The sequence below is a fragment of the Haliotis asinina genome, chromosome 3 (genome assembly GCF_037392515.1).
Source record: "Haliotis asinina isolate JCU_RB_2024 chromosome 3, JCU_Hal_asi_v2, whole genome shotgun sequence".
Classification (NCBI taxonomy): domain Eukaryota; kingdom Metazoa; phylum Mollusca; class Gastropoda; order Lepetellida; family Haliotidae; genus Haliotis; species Haliotis asinina.
Genome location: NC_090282.1, coordinates 31,963,502 through 31,976,050, shown reverse-complemented (window position 1 = coordinate 31,976,050; position 12,549 = coordinate 31,963,502). Strand labels below are relative to the sequence as shown.

The 12,549-nt window shown below is 38.9% G+C and overlaps 1 protein-coding gene and 1 long non-coding RNA gene across 2 annotated transcripts; one reads left to right on the top strand and one right to left on the bottom strand.

Moving 5' to 3' along the window:
- The first annotated feature begins 20 nt into the window (after window positions 1–20).
- Window positions 21–6,376, top strand: LOC137276734 (uncharacterized). The gene is made up of 4 exons (XM_067808371.1): window positions 21–160; window positions 3,418–3,553; window positions 4,492–4,731; window positions 5,000–6,376. Exons 1-4 carry the CDS (start codon window positions 131–133, stop codon window positions 5,149–5,151), a joined length of 558 nt encoding a protein of 185 aa, XP_067664472.1. The 5' UTR covers window positions 21–130; the 3' UTR covers window positions 5,152–6,376.
- A 1,025-nt stretch (window positions 6,377–7,401) lies between these two features.
- On the bottom strand, window positions 7,402–9,846 carry LOC137276735 (uncharacterized). Its single transcript, XR_010956581.1, has 2 exons — window positions 9,706–9,846; window positions 7,402–7,738 (listed from the first exon to the last, which is right to left on the bottom strand). It is a non-coding gene; the product is annotated as an uncharacterized lncRNA (long non-coding RNA).
- Between the last annotated feature and the right edge of the window lie 2,703 nt (window positions 9,847–12,549).

Sequence of the window (12,549 nt, the reverse complement as noted above, 5' to 3'; positions counted from 1 at the left end):
ACCACGTGACTCCCATTCGAAAACGAAACTAAGTCACGACTTTCAATACCAGGAACGATTCTGGACTGACAAACACGAGTCGCAGTCTCCGGTACAGATTCCGTATCTTCACGAGAGAAACAGCGTGTTCATGATGGAGAAGAGAATGCTAGTAGCTAAAGTGAGCAGGTCTTCTTGGGTTGTGCGCCTACTCATTCATATGATCAATTGCTACATTCACTTTCAATACCGTACAAAGCGGAGCGCATATGACGAAGATGGTTATAGCGTCCTAAACGAAAGTTATTCACCACCGTGTGTATATTGGTATCATTACATTAAAAAACCTGAACGATATCAGGGAAAGCATCATACGAATTAAAGGGGCACTGATGCGGAGCAATTTCCGTGGACTGGTGTAAACTTTTGTTATTGTTTTTCTCCCGTGAGTACCCGGATGATATCCCAGAATTCGTGACTGGTTCGTGACCTCTGCTGCGCAGTCCGTGGGCGCAACTGATAGTTTAATTATAGACAGATCAACTGAGGTGAAGTCATTTTTTTACTTTTTTCCAAATGTATTATGAAAACAAATGAAACACTTTGAAGGTTAATCATCTGCCCGTGGCAGAAATGGTAAAAAACTATTAGGACGGAAAACGTCTCTATATTTTGTCTCATAACCTTAGTTAGTTTATTGTCATACTTGTATGATTCTGAAAATTAATAAAAGAACGCACGATCTGCTTATACTCATAGTAAATTTCTAACATAACAGCAACATTTATACATTGTATAGAATGCCAATGTGGATCCTATTTCACACACATACGCGATCTAGTGTGTTTTTTCTGTCATACAGATTCTGCTGAATGCTACAACAAATAAATTAAAACAAAATGCAAAAAATGAATGTAAAACAGACTAATTTTATAGCAACGATGTCAGGCTACTACCTTGTTCAGGAATGTATCCATCAATATCCACGTAAAAGAAATCGTATTCCATTCATCTGCAGCTGGTAAGTAATCCTGTTCTGTGTCGCGTGTCTTACAACTGTCTCATTTGCGAAAAAGTAAACACATCGTTTCACGTCTTTCGTTGGTGAAAACCAGATAAACCTCTGATTGGTCTCCCAATATAGCACACCTGGCAACTAATTGTATGATGTCCACTATTCTAAGTAATTTCGTTAACCAATAATGAGCAATCAATCAATCAACGCAAGGGTGGTTAATTCTTTGAAGGGAGGATGTTGTTTTTGCACTTACACTTTACGACAGGGTGTAGTCATCTACACACACTGCCTTTTGACAAATCCGCTAGAAGATAAAAGTAATTAATCAATCGGTGAGTTATCGGTTAATCCTTTGATCGATGTTTGTTTTTGTAACTTAGTTGATAAACCCTCTTGCATCACTTACATGCACATATTACATAACATACAATACATTTGCCATTACAGACCTTAATTTATAATGTTGAGTATTTACTCCAGACAGGAGAAATGCCAAATGGGAACCTTTGTTGAGTAACCGAAGTTGTGTTACTACTAATTATACCTGTTATAAATTCATTAATTGACCATCCAGAGAATGATGACAAATAACACGTGTAGGTTTACACCATCAAACGCGAGTTACAGCAAGGAAGATGTAATCCCAGTGTCGCATGCAGCCTGAAAACACTATTGGGCCGAAACTGTTTTGAGGATACCAACGGAATTTCGTTACATAAGGAATACACACGGGCATTTGCTGTGTACTTGGGTAAATAGGTGAAATAAGGGTTTTTTACGTAAGATTTCTCTACCAAAGGCATATCAACTGTGTGTTTTTATTATCATAAATAATAAACCATTGTAGCTACCATAGCTACCAAAATGTTCGTAAGATATTTGCTATCACAGCTGAACCAGCACTCAGAATTACCTAAATATAAAGCTTTGCAATCTTCCGTACTGAAACAAATGGCTACGTGCCTGTAGACATCATATTTTCATGTAACATGATTAAATATCAGGTTAAAAACACTGAAATAGGATCAAATTGGATCAGTAACTATACCATCCAAGCATCCGAAAAGAACTACACTGCTGGGATATTTGGTTACGATCAGACAAGGAATACCATGGATATTTTTAAACAAATGGCATATGATGGGCATCCGGCCTCCCGACTGTTTAGGTGAAGAAATTCTGCTAATATGGACAGGAGCCCAGTTCCTTTGTCCGCCACGGTCGAAGGAGCGGGCGCTGACCAATTTGCGGTTTGATTTCGTAATTAGACCGTTGGCGAGAAACATTATTCGCTCCGCATCAGTGCCCCTTTAACGATATCGTGTTTCGATTTGACTTGGCTTCTCCTCGTTATGTATTTTTCAGTGTTGCAGATATGGAGGTTTTCTACTGACATGATCATCAACATGTTCATACGTGTTAACTCGCCTCCAGTGAATGTGGTTGGATCTTTGTTGAGTGTGGATGTCAATATATATCAATACTGAATGAAACAGTTCAAAAAGCGTCAGTTTCTTCTTTTATAAGTTATCCGTTGTGCATGCGCTCTTCGCTGCTAACAGTTGACTTAGATAACCCGATATAATGGACTATCCTTTGCGTGGGTACAAATGTTCTTTTTCTCTAATTTATGTTTGATGTTTTAGCAAGCGCTTTTTCGGCACATAACTTTCATGTATTGGTTATTTGGTCTGTCAAAGTAAATAAGACAACCGATGTCAACTTTAAGCCACAAAAGGTAGGTCACGGTGACCTACTTTCAAATATCTAGCATATGATATATGTATATAAATATGGTTTAAGAGGACTTGAAGACACTACATGGAGTGTATGCTACGACCATTTTTTCTTTAGGTGTAAATTCAAAGTTCATAGGTTTAAAGGTGTTTTGTTAATGCGGTGAAATTGTTTTTTGTTTGTTTGTTTGTTTTTGAGAACTCAACAAGTGCTATTTGAAGTCGGATGTAACATTGTAGTCAATGGCCATAAGATAAGGCCTTGACGTGTTTAGGTTTCGGTGACCTCTAGTGAATACCCAGGTCACCGAGAGGGCCATTTCTAAGTTCGTTCTCCTTTCTTGTGTACTTAACAAACCCTCTTTGTTTTTGTGGCAAGCAACATTAGCTGGAAAAATCACGCATATGACTGGATGTAATGAAGGCCCAGTCATCAAAAGACAGATTTCGTTGTGCACGGTTGCCCCCCATAGGAGAGCAAGGAACCCAATTACAAAAGTAGTCATCAGACCTATATCCCTGTGGGGTTTCCTTCCACACTAGACTGACAGACCGTAATATAGTTTGAATAATATTTCATCCATTTGAATCCACCATGAATAAAACCATTTTACTTCACCCCTCTGCGTCATACATTAGTACATGTCATTATCAATATATCAACCTAGTCTGATCTTGGCACAGAATCTGCCAGACTGTGCAGAGGACACGCTCATCAACTTCCTGGAGGTCATTTGTGACAATGGAGTGGAAACGATCGACTACTTTGATGACAGAATCAGTAGCATTGCCCTTGTTACAATGGAAGACGATATAGCAGGTACATTGAAAACACTTTCTCAATTTTAAAGGTGTGTGTTTTTCATGACTTTCCCTATAAACGTGTATATATTTTCGCCTGTCCCACCTATTATAATGTTCATATTTCCCGTAAACATTCCTATAATCTTTTAAAATTTTCCTCGACCCTCCTTATAAATTTGTATACGTATTCGATGTCGCTCATTATAAACTTGTTCATGTTTACCGTCATACCCCCTCCCCTACCCCCGCGGAAACCTGTTTATATTTTCCTTGACCCTTCAATAAACCTGTCTATATACTGCATGACCACCCTGTAAACTTGTCTATATATTCCTTGACCCTCCTGTAAGCCTGCCTGTAAATTCCATGATTCTCATATACACATGTTTTTTTCTTGTCCCTCCATCATTTGGCTTGTTGGTTTTCTGCGAACCTCCCTATGAGCTTATACATGTTTTCTCGAGATCAGAAAAAGGGTCTGTAAGTCTATCTATGTTTTCAATGACCCTCATTACAAAATGGTATGTGTTTTCCCGTGTCTTCCCCGTAAACATTACAAAATTGTCTATGTTTCCGGTGTCTTCCCTTAAAATATCTCCATGTTTCCTCGTACCCTCCCCATACAATTGTATGTTTTCCAATACCCTTCCTATAAAGTTACTGTCTGTGTTTCCCCGTACCCTCCCTATACAATTGCATGTTTTCCAGTACCCGTCCTATAAAGTTATAGTCTGTTTTCCATGCCCTCCCATTAACATGTCTGTTTTCCCTGAACCTCCTTATAAGCTTGTATGTTTCCTCCACCACAGATATGCTCTCTTGTGCTTCCCACCCTCCTTTCATGACGTATCGTTGTTTATATCTTTAATCGTTTACTTATATTCATTTGTTATAGTTTACGTTTCGATTGACTATGTTGTTATAAACATTACATCTGATCTCCAATATCGCCAGATGTAAGCAGGTGTCACGACAAGGCTTCTAGGCGTAAGTTGAACGGTCATCAGATAGACCTTGTCGAGGTCGCAGCTCCGGTTGGCTTGGTTGTGAAGGACCTGCCAGGGCACGTTACGGAGGAGGAACTCCGGTCGTATTTTGAGAGCAGCCAGTCGGAGGGAAGACAGGACGTGGTTGAACAGTGCAAGGTCTATACAGCATGTCATGCAGCGACAGTACTGATTAATGACAGTGATGGTAAGAATATTTTTTGTCAAGTCTTTGTTCTAACACCACAGATCTCATAAATACAAATGATTGATATCTCCTATTTATAGTAGCCAGGAGTTTACGATTTAGGAAATTGGTTCCATAGCATATATTAACATTTCCAGTCGCTAGAAAGGAGTAGTCCTTTGCAGAAGTAAGCTCTGTAATAGGCACTCCTCTCGTCCAAAACAGCCACCAGAAAACACGCCTTTGTTTACCAACAAATATTAACATATATGTAACAATTGTAATCTAGTGTTACAGAGCATCCTCAGTAAGGAAGACAATAACACTGAAGGGAAAGTACTCCAAGCAACAATCATGCCCTTTTATCAAGAATTCCACAATGAGGTGCTGGGATTGTTTGAAGGTCTTCCAAAACAACAAAGGGAGATAACCCACGACTGAGCATTATGCGCATTCCGTTCAGTTTCACATAACATCTCTCGACTGGTTCTGAAAAGGGTCCATTTTAAAACTATTTTCTATGTACGTGTGTTAAATGCGGTATTTATCATTCTCTTCCCACAGCGGTTACTTCTGTCATATCTTCCTACGTAACTAGTTATTAGGAAGATATGACAAGAGTAACCTCTGTGGGAAGAGAATGGGCATTTATATGATTGTTGTATTTACTTTGCCCTGATATTTTTTGCATACTGCGGTACTTGGTTTGTTTTCCATATCGATATGGGACAACTTCCTTTATGGTCCAGAAAAAACCCTAAAGTTGTTATGTCCTTTATGACCATTTTAGAGGACTATAATGAATCTCTCCCCCTACTCTTCACTGTTATATGCATACGCATCTTCATATATGAAAATGCATTCGTAAAGCGTACCAAGGTATTTTTTAAATATGGCAGTACGTAAAAGAACAAAATGAACAACTTTGTGTGTCCCACATATTTTGTGTGCCAGTTACAGAAATGGTAGAGAATGTTTATGTGAAACTTGGTGTGCATATCAACATCTTTTATAAAGACCGGTTGATACGTACGTAGTTTGTATCCGTTTATAGACTAGTGTTTTGGTTCTTTGTTTGTTAGTATATTACGATAACCGTTGAGTCTGTCAACGTGAAACGTATCGCTTATGTAATGCTGTTATTGTACTGATGGGTTTTGTGCTTCTTGATAATGATGTAAATTTAATTCTTTCGTGTTTCGGTAATTAGCCTAAGTTGATGCTGACTTTCAGAATATAATAGTTGCATTTCTCCATGTAACTCAGCGCATATATGAACTATATATGCCTATTTGTTTATCTGATTTTTACATTCAGCTTTCATTACATATTTTGATTACATATGTCATGCCATTTCAATGCAAAACTGTAATAAAATCTATTGCTCTCATGTGTTTCTGATTAACAATGTTCTACTGTGAACATTATCGCTGAACCTACCGTATCAGTTGTTTGTGCTCCAGCACGTTCGGGAATACTTCAAAAGGAATCCCTTTGAAACGTACAGTGTGCCTGATACATTACTGAAATGTTTTATGTCTGTCAAATGTGCTCGACACAGACTTAGGACTGAATAAAAATTGAAATGTTTCTCAGGCATCGGCGCGTCACTTGTATTTGTGCGCGGAACAGTTTATTGCCATTTACAATAAATTAATTTTGACTTTGCCGAGTCCCGATCATTCATTTGTCCACTATAAGAATGAGTGTCTGTAAAAACGACTGTGACTGAATCAACAACTCATTAACACGTGCAAAACTTCCCAAGCTGTACTTCCGAGGGAGAAAAAAAATGTGTTCATCCCTCGTCACTATATTTTCTATCAAACAATGTTTTTAAATAGCCCTACTGCCCTCGTCACTTTTGAAAAAATATGCCCGAGAAACATATACTTTTTATGCAGCCTAATCGATATAGGGGAATGTGTATTCAATTTTAAGTAGTGGTATTAGGTGATTCAGTATGTAGTATGACCTGCACAAAATACTAATTCGGAACAATAGTGATGACATTACAAGAATTACTCATCTGCTTCTATACTTAATATCTGCCTTCCTTGATAACGGTTTTAGGTAGTACATCGAAACATCGATAAAATAAAAACAAGCATCGTTCAATTTGCATTTTATCATGCCGAGTATTAGTATTATAATTATTTCGTAGTACTAAATCATTACATAGTAGTAGCAGCAGCAGTTGATAGCTTCAACGATTCCATGTGATGCCGTTTTTGTCCACAGAACATGTTTCTGTTTAATGATAATTGGTTTGTTTACTTTATCAGCTCAGTTGTTGTTATAACATACTGTAACAGTTAACATAATAGTGTGTGAGAGTAAGTTTGTTTTGTTATGCTGCATCAGCGGAAGGGCGCCGCCACGTAAAACGTATCAGTTGTCAACTGGGCATTATTATGGTGACAACACTTGTCACTCAATTTTACCGTTTGAACTTATTCTCTCAGCTAATTCTGAAATTTGGGAGAAAAGGGGACTTCACGGATAGGTTAAAAAAAAGTGTCAAAACCGCAATTTACCTTTTTATGACAAAGGCTATGTTCATTCGTGACAAAAAATACCCCCCCCCCAAAAAAAAAAAAAAAAAGAAAAAAAAGAAAAAAAAGTTAAAGCAGCAGAGGACAGCCATATTATGATTTCGACTAACGGATCATGCAATAAATAAAGCGTCTGTAAACAGGGTAAAAATATTTATTTCCAACATCACCACCGCCAGTCTCAAAATGCACAGTTCACTTGGGAGCCACACTGATATACTGTGTGCGCAGTACTGGAATGACAAGTACTAGCTGTGAAGGAGGCGCGAACCTGGACACCACGGACACCCTGGTACCCCCCACAGTTGTGATGACACACCCACTCCTTCACCTTCCGGTCACACTGTGTCCCACACGTCATCATGGCCGACCTGCGACAGCTGCACGTGGGGAAGCCTCGACACCGCTGTATGGAGCCAAAGTCGCTCCTTATGTCGGCGTAGTTCAGGTTGTTGACTGCCTTGCAGAAACAACTGCATGGAAGAAAACACGATACACTTTAAACCTTTGTTTATCAGGTCGATAATGTCGATATCTAATGTGATATCAGAGTTCCCGAGGCCAGTTTCGTGGGAGGAATGAATTTTCTCCTAACGGAAAAAATATTTAAAAAACAAACAAAAACAAACAGACAAATCAAACATTACACGTTTACAAGTAGTAACGACCGTATTTATGACTTTAACCAGGCCAGTATAGTACTTTTGTTTCGTCGACACTCAACGTATCTTTATGAATAATGAATGAGTTTACTTTACCCTGCTTGAAACAATACCACGGCTTGTCTGCTTGAGTTTGGCTGATGGAGGTGTTTGATGTTTACTACAGACCCGTGCCAGTTATATCCGGACACTTAACGTAATTCCCATCGACTTACATGTTAATTTAGTGTAGCATAAATAATTTTCATGGATTAATATACGTATGATCCAAGTCAAATTTTGCACATTTGTGAGGAATCATCTTACTTACAATCGAATAAATTTCTGTTTAATTTTCCGTTGCGTATTTATCGAATGACAGCAAGTAGACTAACATATGTACAGCGCCGAGATGTACTTTATAATGGCGGCCTATGGGATTGTTCATTGTGGAACCATACGTAAGTGATAAATGTGATGTCATTAGTTAAATAGTGGTCGGAAATTGAAATTATGTGCACAGAGTAAAGATTTCATACTTGCCTGCCAAATATTACAAAGATCCATCCTAAATTTATTTCATGAAAATTATTTATGCTGCACTGAAATAACATGTAAGTCTACGGAAATTACGTCAAGCGTCCGAATATAACTGGCACGGGTGTGTACACAACCTGCGAGTGTAGGTGTCTGAGTAGGGGAGTTACTTCCCTTCCTTTGCCTACGGTACACACCCCAGCACTTTTCAGTTGCTCGCTCTCACATGGAGCGATACGGTTGGCACAGGAAAATAAATTTTTCACGAGACTGAATAAAACGTCCTAAATGCAGTAAATGCTGTTTGGTATGACATTAACTTTGTAAGTCTACTGAAGTATTTCGGCATCACACTGAAGTACTTTGACATCACATGTGACTTGGCATGAAACATAGCTACTACAATCGTGGGCAATTGTAACACTGCGTTGCAATTGCTTCCATGTAATTTTCAAATCATTTTGAAGGTTAAATATTAACAGAGATTCTATTAAAGTGGAACATCTTCAATTTCAATACATATTTATAGTGATATTCATAAAGAAATTGTATTTGGAATAACACTTGAAAACAGAATAAGTATCGATTCCGAAACTGACACTTGCTGTCATTGCATTTGATACATAATAACTTTGATAGTGACATGATTGTGAACCCTAAGTGACACTATGGCCACTATGTCCATGTAATTAGCACTGACTAACTATGTGATAGGTCAGCTAGTATCGAATTACAACATGTTACGTAACGTGTTACAATCGACCCCGGTCTCACCTACTGTTCAAGACACAGCCAAACGCTTTTGTAGGCGACACCACCCTCTCTCACATCCATAATTGTTTATCAACCGGTTGAATTATACAGTATAATTCACGTGGTTGTTCAACTCGCATGTTATACAGTGCAGACAGACAATGCACTGGTATACCCCGGATATATCGCTATGCTGGTTATAATGCCACTGCCAACCCATTTCAGATTAAATATTGCAGTTCCCTGGTTACAATGTCATTTGTAGTGCCAAAGGGTCTACTTGGCAAATCAACAGTTAGAACAGTTCAATGATTAGTGTCCGTACCATAGGTGAGTTAGGCTTTTTACGCTGATCAACAGTTAATCGGAGGGCTTTTCATGTACCATTTTGGCATCGATCAACTTGCATGAAAAGAAAATGGATTGACGATTAAGAATGCGTCATGGGATTAGTCTGACCAGATCGGTGATCAAAGTTAATTGTTTCAAGATTTAATGGACGAACTTACTTCCGATAGTCTGCTAACTGTATACCGCCTCCTCTCTTGAACAGCCAAGCCGAGCAGACGACACTGCAGCACACAACAAGGAGCAGTCTGAACATAAAAGTGTTTGCCATGGCCACGAAATAGCTTGAGGCTGTGAACACAACCCTATATGCTCCTGTATATAATGCATTTTCAAGAAAAGAATCTCAATATGGAATTAGTTTTAAGCCAATCAGAATATCAGTGTCATATTACAACCAGGATGTTTTCGAAGCCTCATCTCATATTCCATGATGGAGAAACTTCCGCTTTGACATTCAAGAAAAATTAACGACTGGTGAAATATTTCACATACAAATCACGTACCTTTCACTCACACACGCAAACATATAATACCGAAGAAAAGTACTCACCAACCACATAACGTTATACAGTATAATTCATTATACCCATAAGCAAGTGACTAAGCTGAAGTATCTGAGTGAGTGAATGATTGAGTATGTTCTTACTCCACTTTTAGCAAAGTTTCAGCAACACCAGAAATGGACTTCACACGTTGTACCCATTTGGGGAATTGAACCTGAGCCTTCAGTTTGACGAGCGAACGCTTAAACCACTAGGCTACTCCGGGGCAATGAAGGCATCTGAATGAGAAGGGAGCCACCACTGATCTTCCTTCCAGTCCTCCCTATTGGAGCCAATAACCGACTGGCAAACGGCTGGATTGTTTCAGATGTCATTCACACTGTAACATTAAAGATAATTAATCCAACTATAACTGTATCGTGCAGTATTGCTTAAAACTTATATTTGTAAAGTTGCTTATTGCCAGTTCGTGTTGTGACAAAATGATGCTGAGCCATAAAAACTAAGAATGCTCAACAGAATTTTCTTCTTGTTTCGCATTTGCAAAAAACAGACTGGTAAGTGCTGTCCAATATTTAACTCACAGGTTTGCTCTGAGACATTCATATGTATTCATACCGTACTGTCTATGATAATGTGTGCCTTATACGTATTTACTGATATGTCCAATGTGTATGTCTTGTAAGCCTTATTTGTATTACCGGTGTCGCCAAGGTATGTTGTGATTTCATTACACTGAATGAAGGCTGAATTCAACGGGGAACATCTGATTAGCCGAAAACTGATTCCTTGAAGTGATTTGTTTGTGGAAAATACACAAAGTGCACATAGGAGCTTTTACTGTCGTCTGCTGTTCAAGAGACATGGCGGGATCCAGAAGTATAGGGTTTCGCTTTCCAGGAACACAGGAGGGTTCAAAATGTGTAAGACGATACGGCACTAAGCCTTGACTTTCGCTTGCTTGGAGGGGATGCATTTAGAAATACATGTGTTTATACTGCGCAGTTATTGTTTCTCTTTGTTTATTTACAAGTGTTTTCACAGACTGACATTCCCGACCTCATGATATGTGCTACCGTCTGGGAGTGGACTTCCTTGTTTGTCAGGACGTTTGTGCCTCAGTTCAGTTTCCTAAAAAAACTGCCGTCCACAGTTCGTGGGAATGAGGGCTCCAAAGAGAATTTCCAAATACACACACATCAACTGTAGATGTCCTGTGATAGTAAGACGTTTATTATATAAGCATGTGTGTTGATGTATAAGTTTAGAAAGTATGAATTCCGTCTTGCAGCAAATTATCTGTGGCCAGAGTACGCTTTCAGATGGGAGGGACGGCAAACCATAACTGCTCCAACATCTACCGTTTGTAGAACTGGTCGGAAAGAGTTTACTATAACGAGAGTCCCGCATTTTTAATAGCAGTTAAGTATTTTCAAGCTTGAAACAATAAGACGATGCCAATCTGCATGATTTGACGAACCATGTCCATAACGTTCTCATCATTTTGAGAAAACACACACGAATCCCATACACGAGGGTAAATGGAAATATCGTTACGTGTAAGACAAAATAAATGTTACTAATGTAAATTGTTATATTCTTCACAGTGAACATAAATTGTTAGTACATTTTAAATCAAAGGGTCACTTAGTCAGCTGGTCTCCTGGCCTCACATCAGATGTACAGACGACGATATCAAATGCTCACTCTAGTTTTTACCATTTCTTTAAAGTACATGGCTTTATCAGCCTCCACCTGAACATCTAGGGTTAACAATGGGCGATCTTTTTGAATTTATCTTTCCTTCAGTAATCCGCTAGTTGCGCTGATCCGGACCGTCCAACCTTGAACTGATAACGCATGTCGTATGCGCGATGTGAGCTGTTCGTGCTACTAATTGAAAGAGCTTGTAATTTACACCGTCCATGAGGATACGCATACAGCGCATGTATTTAATCATGGCGTCTCATTTTGCTGTCGTCCATACTGTACGTTACCGACGATCGTTTCTACTGACTTTCTACTTAAAATACGTTCGCTATCACTCATAGTTTAAAAAGTGGTGATCAAATGGACCAGCAGGTTAGACTAGGTTACTCGGTGTACTGCATGTCTTAGTACCCCAAGTGAAGCACTGGATTGCCTGGTGTAGAGTCACGATACAGTAAACGTAGTTACACTCCACCACAGAGTCTAACAAACCCTAGTGGAAGGTCGTGTCAGGTACCCTTTGAGCGACATGTGACCGTCCAATCAATGGTGAGACGGTTAAATATATTTAACCAATCAGACAACGGATATTACTTACGAATCGGAGGGGCTTGCAAAATATTCAGGTCACTAACACAGATCTCTCCACAAACAAAAATCCGCAAAATACAGATATTTGACCTGCAGTATTTACCACTGGCTAATATTTCCGTAAGATGACATCCTTGAATATTGCCCCAAACACTATTTTCAGCAACTGTTTAATCACCTTTGTCATGGTTGTAACAT